Below are 27,383 nucleotides of genomic sequence, written 5' to 3'. Positions count from 1 at the left end.
AATTGCACATAACTCCAAACCTTGGATATCCCCTTTTTAAATGACACACTTTACACTGTATTTCTGGGTAAGTTCTCAGATGCAGAAAGATAAAGAGTAAAAAGCAGGGAATCCAGAGGGAAAGGTTACGCCAAACAGACACCCCTTCCTCTGAGGCCTCTAAAGTACGCACAAACCTGAGACATGAGTGATGGTTAAAAAAATTTGGGTTTTATTGTTTTTGCTAAACAATACTAAAAAAAAGTTTTTTTTCATTTTGAAGGCAGGGCTTGAATTATTTAATTTTGATCCATTTATTTAATTAAAAAAAAAAAGGAAGGGGAAAGAGATCATGGCCAAAAAAATAGTAGTTAACCCCCACCCCACCCCCAAAGCTCTAGCCAGTCACATGAGCATCACCCACATCCCACTCAGTGCCTGATATTCAGGTGGTAGCACTCACCCCTTGAGACCACCCTGAAGGCCCAGGGACGAGTGCCACTTTCAGCTCTCAGCAGGTTAGTCAAACCAGACAAACTGGTGGGCTAAAGTCCAGAAATTCTTTCCAGGTTTTCTGCCCATTGGCTGAGCACATACAAACTATCAATAGCTTGTAAAATTGCAGGGGGTGGAGGCAGGGCAGAAGAGCAGGAGGATGCAAGAGAAGAGAAATTAGAGGTCACCCAAGCTTTTTCCTGGGCTAGAGGTTCTGAATATAGATTTAAAGAGAGGTCAGGGCAGACAGACTCCAGGTTTCTTAGAAAAGAAAATCACCCCTCAAGGAGGAAGAGCTGAGATGTGCCATACAAGCAGTTCTCTGCTTGCAGAGGCACAGGAAGAAGGGCAACTGACTCTCCCATGTGGAGAATGGTGAGGAGGATCTTCTAGTACCATGAAGTACAACAAAGGCAGAGGGAGAGTCCCGAGGCTGGGGCCAAATGTGAGACTGGTACATACGTAAAGACTGAAAAGCTATCAGGAACCCTTAAAGCCAAAACCCATCTGCATACACTGGCTCTACAAAGTGTTGCAGAAGATTCTTGCTGTAACTAAGTCAAGTTAGTTGTCTTGGCTATTATGGGTGGTGGAAAGGGCAACATATTTTTTTTTTCCAGAGGGATGAGGTGGGAAGAACGGCCATGATCTAGTAAAAAGAGACCTGCAAGAAGCAGAAAATATTTAGAGAACATTTTAATATATATTTTCATATATATATTTAAAGTTAAGAAAAATAAAACTAATTCAAGCCATGCCCTGTGCAAAAAAGAAAAAAAAAAAGTTAAAGAAAAAAAAAAAGAAAAATTTAAAGTGAGACCACTGTCTGCTGCTCAGGTCTCAACTTAAGAATCACAGTCAGCTTGTTACTTTTATTTTGGAAGAAAAAGTGTAAAAGTTTCTTTCGATCATTCAGAAGGCAAGTGTAGCCTTATAAAAACAGAACGGCAGGAACAGACTAGGAAAGGAAAGTCAGAGAAGTCAAAGGGCAGAACAGGAAAGGAATTTTCAAAAATAAAATTAACAAGGTGACTGTTCCAGAAGGGGGCTGTGAAAAGGACATGGTGGACCAAAGTCTGTTAGTCAAGTAATGATTCAACTTTTAAATTATTCTCTTGTTCTTTTTTGTTGGGTGTTTTGTTTGTTCAAGTCTAAGATTTGGAAATGCTGACCCTTTGTTAACAAGAGCCAGCAGGAAATATAGGATCCCTTCCCTCCCCCGGCCTGCCTCCGCTGAAGCCACCACCACTGCCTCCTTGGCTGGATGCTGGAAGAGTCCTCCATGTGTGTGGACTCAGGATGACAGAGCAGCCTCCTTCTGTGGTTGTTGGGCTTGTGAACGCTGCAGTATCTTTTGGCTTTCCACATCTCTAAAATGTTTTTCAACCTGAAAAAGACCAAGCAGCCAAATCAGAAAAGGGGATGGGCAAGCAAAGTCTCCCAAATGACCCAGTCCAGGCTTCAACAGCCCCAGCCCAGCTGTTTGGCCCATGAACTACGCATGCAGCACTTTTGCCCTTGCTGTCTACCAGCCTTGTGAAGCCCAAGGTAGGCAGGAGCCTTTTATTTCAGCTACATTTTTGGCAATTTAGCTAAAACTTGTCAGAAATTCTTGAACTGATTAACAAAATATAATAAAACGAAGGGAGATCGTTATGACTCAATTTCCTTCTTTCTTCTTTACACAAATGCTGAATGAAAGCTGGGTGAGGGGAATTAGTCATACCTTTTACATCTACAACACATCTCAGTGTTCCTCAAGAGCAAAAAAAAAATTTTTTAAAGAGTATTTTTAAATTTTACAAATGCTATACCCCAATCAAGAAAGTTAGGTGACATATGTAAAGTCAGAGATGCCAACGGTAATTGATTTACACCACTAGCCCTTCCAAAAAGGGCACCTGTAGCTAAGCAGAAACTAATCAGAGATGAGAGAAACTGCCCAATAACACAGAATGCCCTGGCTAACTCTATAGAGCTGTGTGGAAAAGGAAATGGGGCTGACCACTTATTGTATTCCATAATGCCCAGAGGTTCCAATCCCAAAGGAGTGTCTAAGTCACCAATGCAGAGCCCCCCCCCCCCCCCGTACAGAGATGTCAGATAGGGCTGCTAGAGGAAGCATTATGGATGTAAAAGCACCATGCCCTGCTCTGATGCTGGAATGTTAAGGCCAAGGAACCACCTTTCACTAGTCTTACGGCTCCTTTACTTACTATTTTGCGTACATGGCTCAGTGCACTCCCCTCTTTGCCTTTACAGTTTTCCACTTGATATGGGGGTGTAATAACAACTTCTTCCATGACTACGATGTTTTTTTCTTGCCATTTACAGTCTTTAATGCTAGAAGAGAACATGTGAAAGGTTACCTCTTAGGGGCATGCCACACCTCCTGCCTGAAGAAGAACTAACTCCAGAAAGCTGAGTCCAATTTCCCAGCTCAGCCAATGGCTAGATGACGGCATCCCACAGAGAGGAGCCAGGATACAGTCTCTGGGCATCACTGGCTAGGAAAGCAATGAAACTGATGTACATTTATCCTGAGGAGAATCCAGAATTGTTAGTCTAAAGGATCAGGGACTTAGAGAACCATAAAAAATTTATCCAAATCAAATTCAGTTACAAATAAACAACTATACTCAGGCCACTAGATTCAATTTAGATAACAGTAAACATTTTCTATCCAGGGTCAGATAATATGTACTTTAAGCTCTGCAAGCCAGCTGGGTTCTGTCACTATGGAACTCTGCCACTGTGGTACAAAAGCAGCCACATGAGATATATATACCAATGAAAAGACTTGGTCCACTGGTATAGTCTGCTCACCCTTGGCCTAGAGAGAAATACCACCTCTAGAAAAAACAAACTCAGCTGGGTGCAGTAACTAATGTCTGTAATCCCAGCAACGTAGGAGGCTGAGGCAGGAGGACTGCAAGTTCAAGGCCAGCCTCAGCAATTTAGTGAGGCCCTAGATAACTTAGTGAGATCCTGTCTCAAAATAAGAAATAAAAAAGGCTAGGGATGCAGTTCAGTGGTAAAGTGCCCCTGGGTTCAATTCCTGTTATGAAAACAAAAACAGAAACAAAACAAAACAAAAAAAACAACTAAAACTCCCCATCTTACAGATCTGTCACTACTATCCACCATGGGAGCTGCTGGGCACTTGCCAGACTGGGAAAACCCATTCTAGTTCACACTTGGGGGAACCCCAGGGCAGCTGATGCTACTAAGAGTTCCTTCACATACCTGTAAATGCTCAGATATACCACAGCCTCACACAGCTCTGGTGCCAGCTGCCATCTGTGCACCAGATCCAAGGTTAAATAGGGTAACAGAAGGCAGGGGTGGGGGGGATCTCAAATGTTCTAGTTTTCAGCAGTTAGAGTCAAATGACTTATGCTGTGACAAAATGTCTTTAAGGAGTGGTAAGATAGCCTTTTGCTCTCCCTAACTCCCCGTTTGTCCCTATGTACAACAGGAAAAATTAATACAGATGTAACTTTCCCATAATCAGACTGCATCACCTTTTAGAGAAATGTACAACAACAAAAATAAATGAAAAAGAAATCACTAATTCTAACTTATGAGCTACTAGGTTTGGAAGTACCTTTATGGATAATTTAATCTAAAAGCAAGTTTTATAGACAAGAAATTCAAGCCCAGAGAAGATGATTTGTCCATGATGACACTACTTCTCTGTTTAGAAAGCAGCAACAGCATTGCATCTCTGGATTCTGGAGTGCTGCCAATGTACTTCCCAGCTTCCCTGGTACACTTTTAAAAGTCAACCACCCAAAAGTCTGCCACTAGACAATACAGCCAGACAACATCACACCCAGGACAAGGGACCCCTATGCTCCCCCAACTCACGTCTTGTGAATGGTCTGGAAGAGCTGCTGGCCCTCTAGGGAGACACCAGCGCTGATTGCATAGGCCTGGCTCAGCTTCTCCTCCTTCTCTGTCCGTGCTTTGCTGGCAAGCTAGGATGGGGGAGAGAAAGAAACTCAGAAAAGCATTCACCTTTATTCTTCCCAAATCAGGACCTGAGCTGAGAAGAGGTCAGAAAAGACCAGTCTGGATAGATTCAGTTTTATCAGGGATTCAAAGTGAAACAAATAACTCACAATATAAATGTGGGTTAAATGCTACTGAACAGTTAAATGCTATTCCTGGAAAACACCCCCTTCCTTCCTTCTTATTTTTCATGAGTGCCTCCCATGTGCCAGACATGCACTATGCTAGATTAGATAGAGCCTGAAAGTGGAGGGGGTTGAAGAGGTGGACTATAAACAAATAAATAAAAGAATAAGACAATCTCAGAGATGAGGGCTAGGAAAGAAATAAAACAGGGTAACATTATAGAGTATGACGGTGATGGCTGAAGATAAAAGGTAATGCATACATTTCTATCAAAAGGAGAAAACAAAGAATGTTTATCCACTACTGTACTAGAGCCTCAGGCTTAGAAATTAATGTGTAGGACACCTTCGAAGACCAGAATTCAAGGCTCCTGAAGCCCTGCCTTGTCCAGCACCCTTATCTGCACTCAAATGAGAAGTCAAGACTCAAATAAATCTAACAACAGATACTGCCTACTTTCATTTGAGCTGACAGCATCTCTGCCAGCTCTTGGGGAAAAGGAATGATCTGGGTTCTATCTCAGTTCCTTCACTGCCCTCTGGTGGAACAATTATAAATTGATCAAAGAAAGTTCTACTAAAATCTGGTACTCTATTAAAATCTAGAAAATTTCTCCCAACATGAATGGGTAACCTATCAATCTATCATTATCAACCCACACAACTGGCTGCTACAGACTTCAGAATACACATCTGTGTAAGATAAAACAAATGTGCTAGACAAGGTGGTTAAAACAAATGAAAGGCAGACAATGTATCTGAAAGGCAAACATATGAAGATTTTCCAGCCCCATGAACTTAAATAGCTGAATATAATGACACTGTAGCATACTAAACACATGCAAAAACAATCTTTCCCCAAACATCAGCTCCTTAAACACAAAGACAGAGTATACCATCAACATGTTCCAATAGTACCTAGGTGCTTAGAATCCTTAAACATTTTTATTCTGCTTTTTATTAAAAGAGACCCTTCAAACCTCAACCAAACATTTCTATAGAGGGAAAAAAGCAAACCAAGTGTCTTAATTCTTTGTTGGTAAAATGAAACACGTTTTATTAAGGCTTGGCTTTGTTATTAAGAAAAGGAAGCCTTCAACTGGGTTATTGGGAACTGGGTAGATTCACTGCTGCTTGAGTTTCAAAAATTGTCTGAGGGGGAGGAGGAGATATGAGGGCAGAAAGTCTAGCACATACATGCTGTCATCTCAGCCTCCCCAGGGAAGAGAGGAAAGCAAGGCAAAACTCTGTGATGATTTGACTCCAGAACTAACATGGTCTCTAAGACATGAACAGATACATCAGCAGCATATGAATAATCTTTCTGCCTTGGCCACAATTCTGGCCCCATCATGCTAATGCTTAGAGAAATAAATGCACTGGGCTGACAGCACTCCGAGTGGTGGCAGTTTCAAATATAAGAAGAAAGCCCCATGGCTTGAAAGCATTCAGTTTCTATGAAAAAAGAACTGTTGATGGTGTTTGTTGTTGTTTTTGCATGGTGCTGGGAACTGAACCTAGGGGCTCATGCACACCAGGAAAGTGTTCTAACACTGAGCTATATCCCCAGTCCTGATGGTGTATTCTAAGCAACACTTACTCAGATACCAAAAACCCTGGTAACAAGAAAGGGATTCACTGAGTCTTGTTTTCTAAACAATGCCTTAGAAAACCTAAATAGTCTCCAAGGAAAAAGGGAAAACTTGGAGGGCAGTGCAACTCTTGGAAAGCAGCTAGTGGTCAGACAGGGCTTCATTTCAAGAGCCAGCAGGATTTTACTGTGAAGTCTCAAACCTTAAATGTTTTTTAACTGGAAAACCAAAATTATCTCCCAATGTTGGGTCAAACAAAGTTGCTTCTATAAAGCTTGTGGTGGCTAGTAAAATGTCCTTGTCACCTACAGAGTAGCTCAAAAACATAACATCACCCCATTCAGTAAGAGAAGAGTTGTTCAGGAAACCAGGCATCTATGCAGAATGTTTAAAATTAAGCTGGGAGTGAGGTGCTGGAAAAGGAGTCACTTTTGAATTTTTGCCAGAGGCAGAATAAAATGGATATAAATCTCAGCCAGAATGATTATTTAGATAGCCAGAGTAAAATGACACGTTAGTTATAGAACAGTGGTTTCAAAATACACCCCTTGTCAAAACCTCTTCTCCCAAATACCAATTGCATAATCTTGTTGAAAGCAAAGGAAAACGGACTATGTGATTCTCCATTTTGAACTCTATGCAAACAGATCTCAAATGTTAAATAATGTAAGGGAGCACCTGGAATTCAGCAGAAATGAGTACAAGCTGACTGTGTATATTTGTGTGTGTTTTCTTTTTTTGTAGTGATGGGATTGAACCCAGGACCTTGCACAAGCTAGGCAAGAGCTCTACCACTGAGCTGTAGACCCTGGCTGTATATGCAGCCCAATGTCCTCAACTATTCTATCTAGACCTGCAATTAGGCTTTAGGGACCTAGACTCACTGCTAACCCTGAAACCTTCAGCTATCAGTTCACAGGTTGCCTTTGCACGGCAATCTGAAAAAAACGCTTGAACCTGGCGTTCAGCTACAGAAATCTTCTTTCGCCAGGAGGAAGCTAGGTAAATGGAGTAAATTTCTCTCACAGAGTACCCCACCAATTAAGAATGAAGAGACTGTTCTAGAAATGTTTCCTCTCTTCAAAACTGAGGGTCAAGAGAGGGAGGAAGATTACCTTGTTATTTTTTAGGCATGAAAAACTCATTCAGAATGTGGATAAACCTTCTTTTGTAGAGCAAATGATTATCACTTTACACTCAATTGTTGTAAAATCTAATTTTTTCACTTTGTGTTTTATAAAAGACTATATACCTGTATTCCAAGTTATGATTAATGTCAGAATGCCAGAGAGAAAAAATAAAAACTGCCCTCAGTAGCAAAGGTATAGGGTGTGCCTTTTAAGCTTGAGAGGGTCATCAGGATTATACTTTTTTTAAAAAATTTCATTACTATCACCCATTCTACAACCATTTTCAAAGACAACATGCCAACTGCTGGCCTTGCAACCACACAAAAAAGAAACACTAACCAGATAGTTATCTCAAAGAATAAAAGGCACCAAGTTTTAGGATACACTGGGTTCAGGCAAACCAAGAAGCATAAACCTACAAGTATGTGTTAACTATTGTGCACGTGGCTTAACTGAAATGACTGCACATGACAACCTGCACTTACCTGCCTTTCCTTTCATTTTGTATGATTCCCAGTGAAAACAAAGTCATTCCTTGTCTACTAACCAGTGCTTCCTCCAGGGGCCATTTTATATATAGCACCTTGATGTGGGCAAAGGAGAAAAGTGCATGAACTTGATACCAAAGCAAATCAATATTACAAGGCTTCTAGTTCTGCCTGTTGCTGTATAACCCTTAAGCGAATGACTTTATGAACACCAAGGGCACACAAATATCTCTTTGTGCATTGAGGGAGAAAGGAAGGAGCCACAATGACTACAAAATCCAGGCAATATGCACATCATCTTGTTATTTAGTTACCAGCTATTTCCAGACCAGGAAAGCACAGGTGCTGTGGGGAATCCAGAGGGATTCCTACTGCAAGCATTTAACAGGCTGAGACAGCTGATATAACAAGGGAAGCAGAGTCCAAAGACAAACCTGCTCCGCGTGACCTACTGACTCTAATGAGCCACTCTCAGCTTGTCTTCTCTGTGTGTTTGGGTCTTCCAACCAGCTGCCCTCAGAGAGGGGTTAAAAGACACTGCAGCTGCTACCCTGAAATACTGGTTGCTGTCCTCAAGCCAGGGGAGGTGAGGGTCAGAGGGTGGCAAACCAGAGTGGTTAAGAACTATCATCCTAAGAAACATTGCTCCTGGCCCCTTCGGATATGAGGCAGGCACTTGAAAAAGCCCTCATTCTTAGCTACCAACAGACTCTGAAAAATATTTCTTCTAAGTATCAATATGCCCAGGTCTCCTTGTTCTCTAGCTGAAAGTTTCTGCTTAAAATTTTCTAATAGCCAGTCACAGTGGTGTATACCTATAATCCAAGCAACTCAGGAAGGCTAAGGTGGGAGGATCGCAAATTCAAGGCCAGCCTCAGCAACTTAGGTTCTGCTCAAAATAATAAATTATAAGGACTGGAGGTGTAGCTTGATGGTAAAGTCAACCAATCACCAATACAAAAATAAATAAATAAAAGTTTCTAATAAAATACTATTTTGAGCCAGGCACTGTGGCATGCATCTATAATGTAGTCCTAACTACTTGGGAAGCTGAGTGAGGCAGGAGGATCATTTTGGTAATGTGATAAGATTCCATCTTTAAAAAAAAAAAAAAAAAGAAAAGTATCCTGTTTCTTACAACCTTTGACAACTGTAAACTCAAAAAATACAGTATACCACTTAAACTGGTGTTCTAGAATTCATAATGATAAATCAAAACATTGAATCAAGGTTGGGGGTAAAGCTCAGTGGTAGAGCACTTGTCTAACATATGGAATTCCTGGGTTTAATCCCCAGCTCTGGAAGAAAAAGAAAACACTCTTTAAACAATCCTAAGCCAGGCGTGGTGGCACATGCCTGTAATCCAAGCAAGGCAAGAGGCTGAAGCAGAGGATTTGAAGTAGCAAGTTCAAGGCCAGCCTCAGCAGTTTAGTAGGACCCTGTCTCAAAATAAAAAACAAAAAGGGCTGGGGGATATAGCTCAGTGGTAAAACCCCTCTGGTTTCAATCTTTTTTTTTTCTCTATGAAACAGGGACCAAAATCTGTAAACGGAGGAACCAAGGCACAACTATTAAGAAAGGTTCACAAATTTACCATGCACAAGTGGAAGAGTTCAGATTTGAAGAACACAGGCAGTCTAATTTCAGGGGTTTTTGGTTTGTTTTTAATTCTTTGTGCAGTGCTTGCTGGAGATTGAACCCAGGGTCTTACACATGCTAGGCAAGGCACAACCACCGAGCTTCATTCCCAACCACTACACTATACTTAAGTTTCACCTATAAGACTAATTTATTATTCAAAACAGTTACAAATTTGAATGCAGAAAAAAGTATTTTTAAAAGGGGATTATATAGAGGCTGGGGTTGCAGCTAGGTGGTAGAGCACTTACTTGCTTAGCAAGTGTGAGGCACTGGGTTCGATCCTCAGCACCACATAAAAATAAACAAACAAAACCAAAGGTATTGTGTCCAACTACAACTTAAAAAAAAAGAGGGGGGATACATAGCCAGACACAGTGGCACATGCCTGTATTCCCAATTTCTTGGGAGACTAAGGCAAAAGAATCAGTTTAGCCAAGGAGTTTGAGGTCAGCCTGAGCACATAGTGATCCTGTCTCAAAGAAAAAAAAAAAAGCCAGGCGCAGTGGCGCACACCTGCAATTGGCACTTCAGGAGGGTGAGGCAGGAGGATCAAGAGTTCAAAGCCAGCCTTAGCAATTTAGCAAGGACTTAAGCAACTCAGTGAGACTCTTGTCTCTAATAAAATACAAAAAAGGGGCTGGGGATATAGCTCAGTGGTTAAGTGCCCCAGGGTTCAATTCCAGGTACCAAAAAAGAAAAAGGGGGGAAAAAAACAACAACAACACTGTGAGCCTACTCAATTGCCATCCTTTTTGTTGTTGTTTGTGCAATGCCATGGATTAAAGCCAGGGTCTCACACATGCCAGGCTCTAATGCTGAGCTACATCCCCAGTCCCATACATACCTCTTAATACACTCTGGTGTTTCCACCAGACAAAGTTCCTGGTACAGAACAGGCTTGCCTGTCTTTCAGGGAAGGGCCTTTCTTTTCCAAATAGGGCCCCAGTCTCACCCTAAACCTAAAGAACACCCCTTATTTCTCTTGTTAAAGGTAATTCACAGGGACGTGTCAAAGAAAACATCCTGTGTGACAAAACATTTCAGGCCAATATGGTTAAGTATACTCTCCAAATCCATCATTTTCTGACTAGAGAAATGTAAATCAAAGCAAGTTTCCTGCACATAAATGCAGATATATTAAGTGCTTACTTAGTATGATGAAAAAATTAAAACACTGAAAAACCAGGGGCCCACATTTTCACATCAATCTCCAGATTTGTACAGAACACTCATAAACATTTCCATATTGCTACTATGATATAGAACCAAATTCAAGTTAAAGTCAATACACATTATAGACAACTTAGTTTAAAACACAAACTAGATGTCAGAAAAATCAATTTTTTAAATTAAATTATGTGTAATTATGTCATAAGCTAGGCCTGGTGGTGCATGCCTGTAATCCCAGAGACTCAGGAGGCTGAGACAGAAGTATCACAAGTTTGAGGCCAGCCCTAGTAATTTAGCAAGACCCTCAGCAACTTGATGAGACTCTATCTCAAAATTCAAAAAAGTAAAATAAAGCTAGGGATGGTGGCACACTCCCAAAATTTCAGCAAATCAGGAGGCTGAGAAAGAATGATTCTGAGTTCAAAGCCAGTTTCAGCAACTTAGGGAGGCCCTAGGCAACTTAGTGACCTTAATTTATTTTGAGACCCTGTCTCAAAATAAAAATTAAAAAGTAAAAAGGGTTGGGATGTAGTTCAGTGGTTAAGCGCTCCTGAGTTCAGTATACAAACAAAAAGCAGTTGTAATTATGTCACAAGACATTAGAATAATTTCCTAGACCTAACATTCTTTAATCAAACTGCTGTCAAACTTGCATGTGGCTCTGCCAGAAAGAAAACTGGCTGGGATACAAGCTGAAATTTGACCTCAACAATTTATCTCTGAGAATGTGGGCTCAAATTAGCCATCTAATGCTCCATGAGGGAATTTTAAAAAGCAGTAGGTGAGCTATGATGCACTGTGCGAATATTAGCTCTTATTATAACACTATTAGCATAGAGAATGGGGCTTGTGGGTCATTTCAGAAAAATCCATATAATCCAACCCTCCTTTACCCAATAAACTTAGATTGCTTTCCCCCTTTTATCTTATACATTATGTATGTTTAAGGAATCAACATGTTACAAGACACCTACAGATGGTAAAGTGGCTACTGTAGTGGTTAAATTACACATCATCATCTCACATAGTAACACTAAGAAGTTATAAATCCTAGAACAAGAAGTTATAAATCCTGTAACAAGAAGTTATAAATCCTAGAAAGTATTTTCCAAAACACAATTGAAATATTTACTTGGAAAATGTCTTTAACTATAATCCAAATTGAGAGGCTCCACTTATAGGAGGAAAAAAAAAAGGTTAATTCTTCTTTTCTACTTTTTTGAGATAGGCTTCACTATATTGCCTAAGCTGGTCTCAAATTTGTAATCCTCCCACCTCAGCCTCCCCAATTGATGGAACTACAGGCGTGTGCCACTGCACCCAGCTAGAGTTCACTTTATTCAGTGACAGAGCCATGTGCTGCTGTTTCTAGGTTCCAATGAGAGCAAAAAATATAAAGTAGAACGGAAAAGCCAACCTCTTCCCCTCAAAAGAGAAATTCCACCTCAAACCCCTACTAGTTACTAGGTGCATGAAACAGAGGCAAGATATATAATGTCTCCTGACACATGGTATGTACAACAAAATCCATCCTGAAGGGTTATTGTTGGAGTTTAATAAAGATATACATGTAGAGCCCCAAGTGTCAATACGGAAACCACCAAAAACATAAGTATGCAAGGTAACGAAATTAGATTGATTTAGCCATTCCACAATGTACACACATATTTAAAATGTAATACACCATTCACTTCCTGATCATAGTGGCTTTCTGGCCGTGACAATGGTCATGTGGTGTGAGGGTCTCTTTTCCCTTTATTTTTGTGGTACTAAAGATTGAACCTAGGGCCTTGCACAAGGATTGAACCAAGTGCTTTACCATGGAGCTACATCTCCAGCCCTTTAAAATTTTAGACAGGGTGTCCCTTAAGTTCCCCATGCTGGCCTTGAACTTGCAATCCTGTGCCTCAGCCTCCTGAGAAGTACAGGAGTATTGGTGTAAAGGTGTACAAGTGTGTGCCAGCACACCTAGCCCTGCATTGGTCTTACTAATTGACTGACTGCAGTACTGGTGGTTGAATCCAGGACCTTGCGCATGCAAGCTATACTGTCAGGCCACTGGACTGATGTTTAAAACCCCAACTGGGCAACTGTTTTGTTGGCCCAATTTTGTGGCCCTGGCTTTGGAAATTGTACCTAAAGACCAAACCTTGCTAGAATATAAGCTCCCCAAGGACAAGGACCTTTGTTTTGTTCACTAATGTGTCCTCTAAGAAACCCAAAACAGAGCCCAGTACATAGCAGGGGCTTAATTAAATATGTGAAAATTGAACAAATTTTTTTAAAAATGAGATACACGTTAAATGCATGAATTATACTTGGCAAATAAAGTGCTACATGTACTCTAAAAGAAAGCAAATAAAAACTGACCATTAAGAGTCCCTTCCCAAGTTGGGGTTGCGGCTCAGTAATAGAGCACTTGCCTTACATGTGTGAAGCACTGGGTTTGATTCTCAGCACTACGTGTGAATAAATGAATAAAATAAGGTTCGTTGACAACTCAAAAAAAGAGTCCCTTCACAGAGCTTGGGTTGTAGCTCAGTGGTACAGCATTTGCCTAGCATGTGTGAGGCACTGGGTTGGATTCTTGGCACCACATAAATACATAAATAAATAAATAGATAGATAAATAAATAAGTCCACTGACAACCAAAAAAAAAAAAAAATGAGTCCCTTCCCAGCAGGCGTGGTGGCATATGCCTGTAATCCCAGCAACCAGGGAAGTTGAGGCAGAAGGATCACAAGTTCAAATATCAGCAACTCAGGGAGACCCTGTCTTAAAATAAAAAAGGGCTTAGTATGTAGCTCAGCGGTAAAGCGTCCCTGGGTTAAATCCCCAATACTAAAGAAAAATCCCTTCATTCTGAAACTAACAATTTAGTTCACTGAAAAAGCAGCTTCTAAACTGCAGAGATGGACAAAGTGAGCATGTCGTTTATTCTCCATGCTTATATCTCAGAAGCCTTCCCCAAAAACTCACTACTCTATGCCAAGGGTTGGCACACTACAATCTATGAACCAAATTCACTCAGACAACCACCTGTTTTAGTAAGTTTTACTAGTTGGCACACAATCATGCTCATTTGTTTATATACTGTCTACAAAGGCAAATTTGAATAGTTTTGAGGAAGACCAGACCAGAGAATCTTACAAAGCCTACATGATTTACTTTTTTTTGGATTTTACTTAGAGACACGGTCTTGTTGAATTGCTTAGGACCTTGTTAAATTGCTGAGGCTGGCTTTGGACTTGCAATCCTCCTGCCACAGCTTCCTGAGCCACTGGGATTACAGGCATGTGCCACCACGCCGAGCACTATCTATAGAAAAAGACTGCTTCTCACTTTTCTTTTGCAGTACCTGGGATTTTCTTTTCTGTACCACTAACTATATGACCAGCCCTTTTTATTTTGTGACAGCATTTGGCAAAGTTGCTGAGACTGACCTTAAAATTTCAATCCTACTGTCTCAGCCCCCAGAGTCACTGGGATTATAGGCATGTGCCACAGTGCCTCTTCTATGCTGTCACAGCACCTTGCTCATACTCCTACTACCACAGACTTTACCATATTGTTATCACTAAGTTAACCATCCTGGAGGATGGGTCACAGTTCAGTGGTAAAGAATGTGCTTATCACGTACAAGGCCCTGAAATGTATCCCCAGAAGCAATCCCCGACCACACCAAAAACATAAAAAAGCTACTGCCCTTCACAACTCTCAACAAATATGAGGGCAGTATCATAATCATTCTGACTTTCTTAGCACCTGGAAGAGAGTGCAAGAGGAAAAGCAGATGAAAGAAGAAAACTTGATGACTATTACAGGTCCATAGAGGAATCTACACACTATGACAAAGTATAGAATGTGGGGAGTTTGAAGAACTGCATTCTTTTCACAACTGGGCTGCTAATGAATCCTTAAATTTTCCAGTCAGATACTTTGATTCAATCTCTAGAGCAGTTTCTGGTATTTACATAAGCTAACCTTAAAATTTCAGGGCTATGGGGGCTGAGGCTGTGGTTCAGTGGTAGAGCACTTGCCTAGCATGTATGAGGCCCTGGGTTCGATCCTCAGTGAGACAAAAATAGTTACTGTGTCCATCTACAACTAAAAAATATATACAAATATATTTAAAATTTTCAGTGCTAGAATTCAACTGGACCACTTATTTGGATTTCTTCCCCCAAAACCTATCTTCTGCCAGAAAACTGAACCAATCAGAACATCCCTCTATTACCCTGAAGGAGATACCACTACTGCCCAATAAGAAAGTCCTTATTTTTGAACTCTCTCTTCATCAAAGAGGTGGAGTACAGAGGTTGTCTATGGTATAACTGTGCCAGCCTCCTGGACTCAATAATCTAAATTTTCAGGTGAACAGTGGTTTCCTCTCATCCCCTATGATGCCAAGAAGGCCTAATGAGGGTCACACTGAGTCAGGTGGCTGACATGCACTGTAGCGTGACTTGAGTCATGAGCTTTGATTTAAAGCACTGCATCCTCCACCACAGCTGTCAAGCTGACCTCAAAGTCTGAATGCCACTGAACCTGACTTTCAAAAAAAAAAAATCAGTGATACACTGGGCTTAGCTGCACACACCTATAACCCCAACTCCTTTGGAAGCTGAGAAAGGAAGATGGCAGGTTCGAAATCAGCCCTGGCAACTTCATGAGTCACTGTCTCAAGAGAAAAAAAAAGGGGGGGGGGTGCTGAGAGCTGAGAATGTACCTCAGTGGTAAAGTAGTCCTAGTTTTAATCTCCAGCACCCCCACCAAAGCCAGTAATTTTTAAAATGGGAGTTAATCATTAGGCAAGGTGGCACAAGTCTGTAATCCCAGCTATTTGGGAGGCTGAGGCAGGGGATTGTGAGTTCAAGGCCCGCCTCAGCAACTTAGCAATACTCTATATCAAAATAAAAGATAAAAAAGGGTTATGGATGTAGCTCAATGATAAAGCACCCCTGGATTCAATCCCCCCAAAAAATATAAAATGGTAGCCATTCATTCTACCTCTCAGACTTCATCTGACCCCATTCACTATTTTTACATGCCCCAACACAAAGCAGTGATGCATTCTTTCTCTCCACCTTTCACCTACATCTTCATACCTGTATGAGGAAATCACTATCTACCAAGAGCTAGGAGCAAATCTTACTGATGGGCTTGCACCTGAAACTATAGTCTTGGAAACATATGCTCACCAAAGGTTACAGTCTCTAGGAGCAAAAGTAATTCAAACAAAAAATTTTTTTCTCAGCTAGCTGTATACCTTACTGGTACAACATTTACTAGCATGTATGAGGTCTGGGATTTAATACCCAGCATCCAAAGGAAAAGAAATTATTTCTTGCCACACACAGTGGTTACTTCCCTCCCCGCATTTATATGCTTTATACCTCCTACCAAAACATACATACCTAGGGCTAGGAGTGTGGCTCACGGTAGAGAACTTGCCTAGCATGTGCCAGACCCTGGCTTCAATCCCTAGCACCAAAGAAAAAATATATACATACATACCTAAACACAGTCTGTCTTCACTGAGTAGTAACTCCATACCTCAACACATTAGGGTCAAAATATGGCCAAGGACCCTGTTAAGAGGCTAATTCCAAGAATACAGGCCATAATACAAGGGCTATCAAACTACCTCAGAAATTTACTCATATGCAGGATTCAACCCTCAAATCACCAGTAAGTCCTAAAATTATGCTGAATTTTAATTGTAAAACTAGTAGAACTCAAAACAAAAATGGCTGGGCATGGTGGTACATACCTATAATCCCAGCCAGAGACTGAGACAGGAAGATCACAAGTCCAAAGCCAGCCTCAGCAACTTAGTGATGCCCTAAGAAACTTAGTAAGACCCCCATCTTCAAAAAATAAAAGGGTTGGAGATTTAGCTCAGTTGTTAAGCACCCGGGATTCCATCCTTGGTACCAAAAACGAAAAACAAAAACAAAGTCAATTATTCCCTCAGTATAACATCATACGTAAAGTTAAGCACTACTGTCAGTTTCTTTTAAAAGTAAACTTTGGGGATGGGCACCATGGCACATGCCTCCAATTGTAGCAACTTGGGAGGGTGAGACAGGCAGGAGGATCAAATTGGAGGATAGACTCAGCAATTTTGTGAGACCCTGTCTCAAAAATAAATAAATAAGTAAATGGACTAGGGAACGTAGCTCAGTGATAGAGTACCCCTGGATTCAATCCCCAGTATCAAAATATATACAAATATACATACACATAAATGTAAAGTTTAGGCAAAGCACAGTAGCACATGCCTATAATCCTAGGTACTCAGAAGGCTGAGCCAGGGGGATCTCAAGTTTAAGGCTAGCTTGGATAGCTTAGAATGACTATGTCTCAAAAACAAAAATAAAAAGGGCTAGGAGTATAGATAAGTAGCAGAGCACTTGCCTACCATGGACAAGCCCTGGGTTCAATCCCCAATACCACCAAAAAAAAAAAAAAAAGCAAACTTTATTGTAAACTTGATTATATTATTTTTCTTTTCTGGGGACAATGTCTAGAGGCACTCAGAATGGTCCAGCATTTCACATGCCATTGCAGGCTTTCCTACAATATAGCCTCTAACAAAACTAGGCTTTCCTGAACCCCCGGTAATAGAATTATTTACCTTTATACCAAGGAAGTTAGGAAAATACAGAAAAATCTACACATGGTGTGTGTGCCCAGCAGAAAACCACTTAACTTTCTGTTTTGTTTTTTTGGTACCAGGGATTGAACCCAGGGGCACTTAACAGCTGAGCCACATCCCCAGCCCTGTTTTATATTTTAGTTAGAGACAAGGACTTGCTAAGTTGCTCAGGGCCTTGTTAAATTGCTGAGGCTGATTTTGAACCCTCAATCCTTCTGCCTCAGCCTCCAGAGCAACTGGGATTACAGGAGTGCACCCTCACACCCAGGGTTTTGTTTTTCTCTTGTTATTGATTTTTATGTGGTGCTAAGGATGAAACCCAGCCTCACACTTGCTAGGCAAACACTCTGCCACTGAGCTACAGCTACAGCCCTCAAGCCCTTTCTGATATTTTTTAACATTTTTTTTTAAATTATCAGTGAATCTTTATTTTATTTATTTATATGTGGTGTTGAGAATCGAACCCAGTACTTCACACATGCTAGGCAAGCACTTTACCACTGACCTATAACCCTAGACCCTCTTGTGTTTTTTATTTACAGATATGGTCTCACTGAGTTACTTAGGGCTTTGCGAAGTTGCTAAGGCTGGCTTTGAACTCCTGATCCTCCTGCCTCAGCCTCCCAGATTGCTGGGATCACAAGCTGCACCACTTCGCCCAGGTTGTTTTAAAGTTTTGTAGGTGCACAAAGAATCATAAAGATAAATAGAAAAATAAAGCTTCTTTAAGTGATAAAAATCAAAAGGCTCTAAAAAAAGGAACTTTGTGTGACTTTTCCATATTCTCAGCCTTACCAGACCCCTCCACCACGAGACTTATCTCCAGATTCCACTTTTATTCAGTAGCAGCCAACTCATTCCTCATTACCAGGGATTGATGATAAGCTCTATGAATCTCTTCTTTCTGGTTCCATTTGGTCACTTACTGCTTGTTATTAATGGAAAATAGGTCAGAAAAAAGCTGACAGGCCAGGCCTAGTGGTACTTATGCCTATAATCTCAGCAACTCAGGAGGCTGAGGCAGGAGAATTGCAAGTTTAAGGCCAGCCTCAGTAACTTAGCAAGACTCTGTCTCAAAATAAAAAAGGACTAGGGAGAGTGTGAGGAAGTAGCTCAGTGATCAAGAACTTGCCTATCATAGGTGAGGCCCTTGATTCCCAGCATAATGTAAAAAAAAAAAAAAAGAAAAAAGAAAAAAAACCAGCCAGGGTGGCAAGTCAGTAGTAAAGTGCCCTGGGTTCAATTTCCAGTAAAAAAAACAACAAAAAACAGAAAAACAAAAGGCTGACAGGGTAAAGTGCTCGCCCAGTATGCTGCATAAGCCCCTAGGTTCAATATCGAGACTCTCTCTCTCTCTCTCTCTCTCTCACACACACACACACACACCAACACACCACACACAGAGGCTGACAAACCAATCGGTGGTTAGGTAAGGGAGGTGAATACCTAAACTGTATTACCTGTGGATTTCAAGTTTCTGTGCTTTGTCTCTTTACCCTATGCCCCCTACCCAAAACATCTCTTGTAGGAAAAGTATTCTCTAACACAGGAAAGTAACAAAAAAAGACATATCTCATTCAATGCACTGAATAAATGCTTCTAAATAAATAAAACATACACACTGGCCTTGGCTCAGTCAGTAAGTTCCTTCCTAAGAGTCTCAGAGGCTGAAAGCACAGTTTCCTAAGCTTTGTGACAACTCGCTCTGACCTCCAGTATTCAGGCAAGTGTTCAATTAATTATGCCACCTGATACCACTGCTCTAGAAATTCATGTTAATTCTGGTTACCAGTAAGAGGTCTCTTAAAAATATCTTTAGACACAGTAGCACATGCCTGTAATCCTAGTAACTCAAGAGGTAGAGGCAAGAAGATCACAAGGCAGAGGCCAGCCTGAGCAAGTTAGTGAGATTCTGTTTTAAAATAAAAAATAAAAAGGGTGGGGATACAGCTCAGTGGTTAGAACACTTGCCTAGCATATGCAAGACCCTGGAACTGTGGGGAAGAAAAAGGGTAGAGAAGTGACTTGGTTCATTTTTAGGTTCACCTTCTTCACAATGTACCACTCTGACCATGATCACATAACAAAAACATTTCTCTTTACTTAGAAACATTACTTAGTTTGGGTACTCACTTCATTTTGCCAAACTGCTCTATGAGCTACATGGAATAAGCATGAAGAGGTAAGAAGGAGAAAAGATGGAAGGGAAGCCAGGCGCAGCGGAACACATCTGTAATCCCAGTAGTTCGGGAGGCCAAGACAGGAGGATCGAGAGTTCAAAGCCAGCCTCAGCAAAGGCCAGGCGCTAAGTGAGATCCTGTCTCTAAATAAAATACAAAATAGAGCTGGGGATGCGACTCAGTGGTTGAGTGCCCTGAGTTCAATCCCTGGTACCAAAAACAAAAAAGATGGGAGGGAGGGAAAGGAAAAATACTGGGAATTATACAACCAAATCATATTATTATACTATGTGCACAAATAAATATTTAACAACAAATTCCATTATTATGTAAACTATAATACACCAATTTAAAAAAGGGGAAGAAAGGGAAGGAAAATCACAAGAATTTGCAGTAAAAATTTAAGATCCAAGTTCAAATCCTAGCTCTATCACTCACTAGACACATGATCTTAAATTCATGATTCATTCTCTCTTTGCTTACTCTTCTGTAAGAACTGATATTAGGATTAAACTACCTACTGCTAGTTCAGAGGAACATAGTATAAATAAATAATAATTCCCAGGCTACTAGCTATTTAACCTTGAAGGAATCAATTAAAACTGATAAGCCTGTTTTCTCATCTGTTAAACTGAAAAAGAAAAAAGGGTACTGTAAAGATCGCATAAGGCCATGCACAGTGGCTCATGCCTGTAATCCTAGCTATTTGGGAGTCTGAGGCAGAAGGATCCCCAATTCAAGTTCATCCTGGGCAAGGGAGCAAGACCCTTTCTCAAAATAACAAGGCTAAAGATACATCTCAGTAGTAGAACACCCTGAGTTCTACCACAGGAAGAAAAAGAAACACATAGGATGATTGCAAGAATGAAATGAACTGTGTCAAAGCTCTTTGTAAACTGTAGAGCACTAAGAAAAGGTAAGGGAGACATGATCCCCAGAAGAACTTAAAACAAAATACATTTTCAGCAAATGTGGTGGTTTCCTTTTTAGTAATGGGGAATCAAACCCAAGCCCTTGAGCATGCACTCTATCACTAGAGCTATCTAGCCCCAGCCTAATTTTTAAAAATGTGTGATAAATGCTACACATAAGAATACCTGATTAATGTTGCATGTCCCAAATCTCCTGAGAACACTACTAACCCATGGGTAATCTTTATCCCCAGAGTTTAAGATGCAGAGTCAATTCAAAGAAACTTGTGCCAGGCACAGTGGCATGCCTGTAATCCCAACGGCTCGGGAAGCTGAGAGAGGAAAAAAAGTTCAAACCCTGCCTCAGCAAAAGCAGGGTTTTAAACAACTCAGTGAGACCCTGTATCTAAATAAAATTCAAAAAAACAGGGCTGGGGATGTGGCTCGGGGTCACGTGCCCCTGAGTTCAATGCCCAGTACAAAAAAAAAATGTTAATTTTATTTCACCAGACACAGCAGAGCACACCTGAAATCCCAGTGACTCAGGAGGCAAGAGGAATGCAAGTTCAAAGACAGCCTTAGCAAGATCCTGTTTCTAAAAAAAAAAAAATGTGGAGGGTGCTCGGGAAATAGCACAGCTGGGTTCAAAACCCTGTTTCAAAAAAAAAAAAAAAATATTTTTCACTCTACCAGGAGGCTCCTGTGGCTTCCTCACCAAGCAATGATTAAAATCTTCCTCCATCAAAAAGAAGAATGAGCCACAATGGTGAATATAACCTGGACTTCACAATGAGCCAAAATGGTAAAAAAAACTGACCTCAACTTATGACTATATAATCTTGTACTTTTATTTGAATGCTTCTGCCTTAGAGTTAGGAAAGTCAGAACAATTTAACAGGGTACAATGTTACTAAGCAGAAGATAAGATGATATTCAAGAAGCTGGGAATGTAGATCAGCAATAAAGGACTTGCCTAGCATGCTCAAGGACCTGAGTTCAATCCCCAGCACTGCCAAAAAACAGAGATATTCAAGACCAGTCCTCTCCCAAGCTTTCTCTTACATCTCATTATTGGGATAGACATTAAAGACTTTAAGTCCTTCTTTTCATTTCCTGCTGGAATAGATATCCAGTAAACAAATATCCAGTTTATATCAACAGATTAATTAGAACACTCACTATATCATCAAGATAACTAACACATGCTGGCATCTTCCACTGGACACTATGAGTATAGGAATTGTGCTCCTTCAGACTGCAAGCGCCTGAAGTACTACACTACAACAGTTTTCTTCCAGGCATCTCAGAACACTTTACTTCTCTTCCACATGCTTAAACAATCCTCCAAACTAAGAAAATCCCAAGTCCATGCTCTTAAAAATGTCATTTAGGGGCTGGGGATATAGCTTAGTTGGTAGAGTGCTTGCCTAGCATTCACAAGTCCCTGGGTTCAATCCCCAACACCATCATCAAAATCAAACAAACAAAACAGGGAGGTGGAAAAATGTCATTTAACCAATACGTAAATAGCTGCCCAGTTCAGCTGTTTTCAGTAACAGCCCAGCAGATACTCTGTAAGTGAATCTCCAAGAAGGAATTACAAAGCATCCTGAAAGGTTGGTTTCAAGGGAAAGAAGACATAGCTTACTCATAAACATCTCTGCAAATGCAAGAAGGAATAAATGAAATCCAAAGATAACCCTCCAACCTAATTTTAGTGTTTAGTTTCTGACTCCTTTTTCCAGCAAACCTTTTTCAAGACTTGGCAAGCAAGCCGTACTGTAAGAAAAGATTTCTGGTAGTCCCCAAGCTATTAACATCTTGCTGCTTTCCTGAAAAAGTGGATAAACAATTAGTTTATAATAACACTGGTCAACAACTAAAACTAATCAATATAAAGCAAAAACACTAAAAGCAAACATAAGGGGCTGGGGTTGTGGCTCAGCGGTAGACTACTTGCCTAGCACATGCGAGGCCCTGGGTTCAATCCTCAGCACCACATAAAAATAATAAATAGAATAAAGGTATGGTGTCCAACTACAACTAAAAAATAAATATTAAAAAAAAAAAAGCAAACACAATCCACAAAATAAATAACCAAGAGCTATTGCTCTTTGAGGACAAATATATGATGAGAATTGCTTCTTAATTGCTCCCATTTAACAGTGCCACACACTCCAATTCCTTTTGATACTACAGACTGAACCCAGGGATACTTAACCACGGAGCCACATCCCCAGCCCTTTTAATTTTGTGTTTTTAGAAAGAGTTTCGCTAAGCTGCTGAGGCCAGCTCTGAACTCCTTCTGCCTCAGCCTTCCAAGCCGCTGGGATTACAAATGACAATGGAGACCCTGTTTCTAAAAAAGTATCTTAAAAAAGGGCTGGGGATGCTGCTCAGTGGTTAAGCACCCTTAGGTTCAATTCTTGGTATCAGGAGAAAAAAAAAAAAAAGCCCATCCAAAGAACTCTACTCTTGTAGGAGGCATGTGACAAGCCAGTGTTTTAAAAATCTAAAGGTTTCAAAGAATGGGACATCCTGAATGCAACAGTCTTCAACATAAAATTCAAGACCCTTCCAAATCTGTCCTTGGCTATCACTAAAAAAAGTGTAGCATTTCTCTGAATCTGACAATGCGCTCCATATTTGAGAAAATTAAAAACTCACTAGCCTCAGTTACTCAATATTGTTCCATCTACCTATTTCCTGCCAAGAGAGACAAGTGAATATATATTATTACAAGAGTCCTCAAGAGGCAAAAAAAAAAAAAAACCTTTCACCTTACTAATAATTCAAGATTAAAAAAAGGCAGCTGCTACTAAAATCATAACTTACTCACCCAAAAGTATTAAACAACTACTCAGTACAAGGCTCTATATTTTCAGCAGCAAAAACAGGCACGGTTCCCATCCTTGCAGGATAGTTTGGTAAGACAAACATTAGACAAGTATATGGTATATAATTACAAAAAGTTTATACATAAGATAACCTTAAATCCCAATTTTCCCAGGACACACCAATCTGTAACTGTTGTTCCAGTATAAAATAGAAGCATCCCGCTTTTACTCTAAAACTGCCCTCAAGCTGGGCATGGTAGCACACACCTGTAATCCCTCCTGCTCAAAGAGGCTGAGGCAGGAGTAGGGTGTCTCTGTTCAATTCCTGGTACGAAACAAATAAAAATGCCCCAAAGCTGGGCACAGTGATGCATACCTATAATCCCAACAACCTGGGAGGCTGAGGCAGGAGGATGGAAAGTTTGAGGTCAGGCTCAGCAAGGCCCTAAGCAACTTAGAGAGACTCCATTTCAAAATAAAAAAGGATTGGACAACATAGCTCAGTGGTAAAGTACCCTTGGGTTTAATCTCTAGTACAAGTACCACCATCAAAAAAAGAAAAGAAAAGCCCCAGGTTAATTACAAATGATAACTATGAGGGACAGAGATGATGAAAGAGAATGATGGGGGCAAATTACATTAGGCTGATAATCAAAGAAGACTTCTTGGAAGAGGTACCATTTAACTGAGGTCTAATAGCTACTAAAATGGACAAGGCTTCAATCATTCTAGAAGAAAGTGTGTTCCAACTATAGGAGGCAGTACAGGCTATGGATAGGGATTGGGGCATTTTATTATTAATCAACATGAACTTTGGCTAAATGAATTGAAGAGTCAAAACAGTGACTTGAGTTCCCAGAAATCAATCTGCACATGGAAGATTAATATATCTCCTAAACATCTGAAGAAATGTTAGACCTCAAAATTCAAACATAAATACAAAAATGAAACTCTTAAGGCAGTGGCTTTCAAACTTCTGAATCTGAAAAATGCTGTCCAGTTCTTTACGCAAGAAATACATTCATGTGTGCACATATCCATATTACACAATTTCAGAAGGTTGTCAGGCATTATCCCTCATCCAAACCTACCACCACAAGTTCATGCAACTCCAGTTTTTAAAATAAGCCCTCTTTTACAAAGGAGTAAAAGCAGGGTATTGTTTCTTTCTGGGTTTTGTTGTTGTTGTTGTTGTTGTGCTTGCTAGGGATCAAACACCAAGGTCTCTCACATGCTAAGCAAGCATCCTATCACTGAGTCACACCCCCAGCTCAACATATTTCTTAAGGTCTGCAGATATTCAAGAATAAAGAAAAAAAGTAAACATTTTTTTAAAAAGATAACAAGCAATCGTGTCAATGAAAAACAGTATATAAAAGAGTCAATGAGACTCATCTTTCCCACCATTTTGGAGAGCCAGACCAACCCTTCAGTCCTTACCTTACTAACATTGAGTGAAGCTAGGGGAGGAGGGGTTTCTGTTCGGTCATTAATTATTTCCACTTCTGAAACATACTGTAAGTTTATGAGCAAGATATCTGCGTGATTAGGCTTTCCACTGGAAGAGGGACATTCTGGTGAGAAAATAAAGTTAAGGAAAACAGGGCAAGCAGAGGCACAACCCAAAGGAACATAGAAAACAATTCACACAAGGCTTGTGTAATAGGCATGCCACAAGCAAAAGGGTCTCACAAGATTCATAGCGCTCTCAGGAATTTGTTAACCTTCCTCTTGCCCAAACCCACAACCAAAATATTTCAAAGAATTAAATCCATACACAACCCAAAACTGGAAGCCTCAAAGGGACTGTCACTTTCTATGAGTTTTATGGAGAGGCATAAAGCAGTTTTAGAGCCTAGTACTATTTGCCTAGAACCTATGAACCACAAAGAAGAGCCAGTACTTTTTATTCTTGGTATAATACAATATGATGCTCTCTTTATTTTCTCGGGTTTGAGATTTCCCATTTTGCAGAGAAGAAAACTACAACACTGGAAAGGAAACTCACCCAAAGTGACCCAACTAGTTAATTCATTCATCCATCCATTCATTTAACCATTTACTAAGAGCCTGCTGTATACCAATTAAAAGTAGAGTAAATCCTCCTCCTAAGATCCTTCCAACTAAACCAATGAAGTAAAAGATCTTGGTCCAAGTGTGACCTCTTGTTTAAAAAAGAAAGAAAATGGGGCTGGGGATGTAGCTCAAGCGGTAGCGCGCTCGCCTGGCATGCGTGCGGCCCGGGTTCGACCCTCAGCACCACATACTAACAAAGATGTTGTGTCTGCCGGAAAAATAAAGTAAATAAATATTTAAAAAAAAAAAAAAAAAAAAGAAAGAAAATGCAACTATTCTTGTTGTAATTAGTTTAAGAAGACACCTTCTTAAACTAGAAATCTATAGCCAGTAGTTAAATGAATTAAAATGTATGCCACTCAAAGGCAGCAGACTCAGTAGGAAACTTCCTTTTGAAATACACCATAAAGGACTATTCCTTAAAAAAAAAAAAAAAAATCCAAGAAACCCACCTGTAGCTCCAATAAAAGGGGAAGCCCTGGCAAATTTATTCCAACCAGGAAGTGTTTTGTTCCCAAGACAGAGTTTCCTAGGGTAATTCAGAAAGCATTTCCACCCCAAAGGTGCAGGCAAGCTTTTCCATTCAGTTTAACACTGCTACTTTCAAAAAGGAGGGCACTACTATGGAAAAGTCAAGACTTAATCCAACACTTCCATGGAAGTGTTGGATTAAGTAAGAAAAAAATGAGACCTTACTGTCACCTGTAACCCAAACACCAGACATGAGCTCCTGAAAAACGTGGCAAGCCCCCTTTGGACCAGGCTTCCAATGCAAACATCCCCCAAACAGCAAAATTCCAAATGACTGAGAAACCTAAAAATCAGCACTCCCCCCCCATAACGGCACCACGCAAACACAGGCACCAGCAAAACCAGCCTCCAGTTCAGATACAAACTCTGTCCTACAGTTACTCTCCTCACAACCAGGCAAGGCCCATTTGGTCACCATCCCACCGCCCTTTCTTGGAGTAAATCCCATCAGCAGACACCAGCTCCCAAATTCCGTACCCTTGCCCTACAAACAGTCCCTTACCCTACACACCCCCTCCCCGTATGATTTTACCCGCCCCCCATTCCATCCGGGCTCCAATCCACCAGCCCCCTCCCACCACTACCCTCTCTCCAAATCACTGTGTCCCCTCTCATGGCGTTTTCCCCGAAAAGCCGCCCGCGTGTCAAGCACCCCTCCACCCACTGACCCTCGGTTGGGGCCAGCTCCCACAAGGGATGGGAGACAGGGACCCCAAGCGGACCAAAGGGCCAGCGGGAGGGGGAGGGGAGCTCAAGACCGTGCGCATGCGCCCCGGGCGCCGCGGTAGCCGGTCGCCCCTAGGCCCGGAGAGGGCCCTAGCCGCCACCGTCGTCCCCCACCCCCCCCCCCACCGCACCTACACGCTGGCCCGGCCTCGGGCTCCACGCAGGGAAGGATACTTAAAGCCAGCATTTTGGACTGGTAGTCGAAGGCTACCACCTCGCCCTGCAGCCGCTGCTCCTGGCACGTCCGGCACGACACCTGGCTCCCAACGCTGAAGTACTCACCCGGAGGAGCCGCCATCTTGGGAGAGCAGCCGCGGCCGGCGGCGGCGGCGGCAGCAGCGGGCGAAAGCCGGGCCCCCAGTAAGCGCCGCGCCGCGACGTACGAGACGTGATGACGTCGAACGCCGGGGCGTGGTCTTGTGCTGGGTGGGGCGGGAGCCTAGGTGGAAGAGCAAAGAAGAGAAAATAAAAGAAAATCCGAGTACAGTAATCATATTTATGCAGCTTCTCCCGCATGCTTTAAGTGTATGTAAGGACCATTTTAGAAGTTAAGAACAAATTACCTCAGTGGAATAGAGAAAGGAAAGAGCTCCAGCCCATTTGCTTGCACACCTTGCACACAAGAATGTAATGAATGGACTCTATAATATATATTATCCCATTTTTACATATGAGGAATCAAAGGCCCTGAGGACTTAAGGAGACTCGCTCAAGATGATTTTAACTAATTACAAAAAGGTTATGAACAGATCATTGGCTATAGAGTTAAACTGGAGTCAATCTCAAATCTGCCATTTATCAAATTATGTGACCTTGAACAAATTAC

At 41.1% G+C, this 27,383-nt stretch overlaps 1 protein-coding gene across 1 annotated transcript; it reads right to left on the bottom strand.

Annotated features, from left to right (window-relative positions):
• Window positions 1–188: 188 nt before the first annotated feature.
• Lsm12 (LSM12 homolog) lies at window positions 189–26,927 on the bottom strand. The gene is made up of 5 exons (XM_027947158.2): window positions 26,732–26,927; window positions 24,665–24,798; window positions 4,345–4,454; window positions 2,691–2,817; window positions 189–1,861 (listed from the first exon to the last, which is right to left on the bottom strand). The coding sequence occupies exons 1-5, from the start codon at window positions 26,853–26,855 to the stop codon at window positions 1,769–1,771; spliced, it is 588 nt and encodes a 195-aa protein (XP_027802959.1). The 5' UTR covers window positions 26,856–26,927; the 3' UTR covers window positions 189–1,768.
• Between the last annotated feature and the right edge of the window lie 456 nt (window positions 26,928–27,383).

The sequence above is a fragment of the Marmota flaviventris genome, chromosome 17 (assembly GCF_047511675.1).
Source record: "Marmota flaviventris isolate mMarFla1 chromosome 17, mMarFla1.hap1, whole genome shotgun sequence".
NCBI lineage: Eukaryota > Metazoa > Chordata > Mammalia > Rodentia > Sciuridae > Marmota > Marmota flaviventris.
Note: the sequence above shows the minus strand (reverse complement) of the source record. Positions and strands in the feature narration are given on the sequence as shown.

Coding starts and splice junctions, on each gene's coding strand:
- Lsm12 (XM_027947158.2), bottom strand. CDS start 26,855: ATGGCGGCTCCTCCGGGTGAGTACTTCAGCGTTGGGAGCCAGGTGTCG. Junction 24,799..26,731: donor GTCCAAAATGCTGGCTTTAA/GTATCCTTCCCT, acceptor TTTTCTCACCAG/AATGTCCCTCTTCCAGTGGA. Junction 1,862..2,690: donor TGAGCCATGTACGCAAAATA/GTAAGTAAAGGA, acceptor GGTCTTTTTCAG/GTTGAAAAACATTTTAGAGA.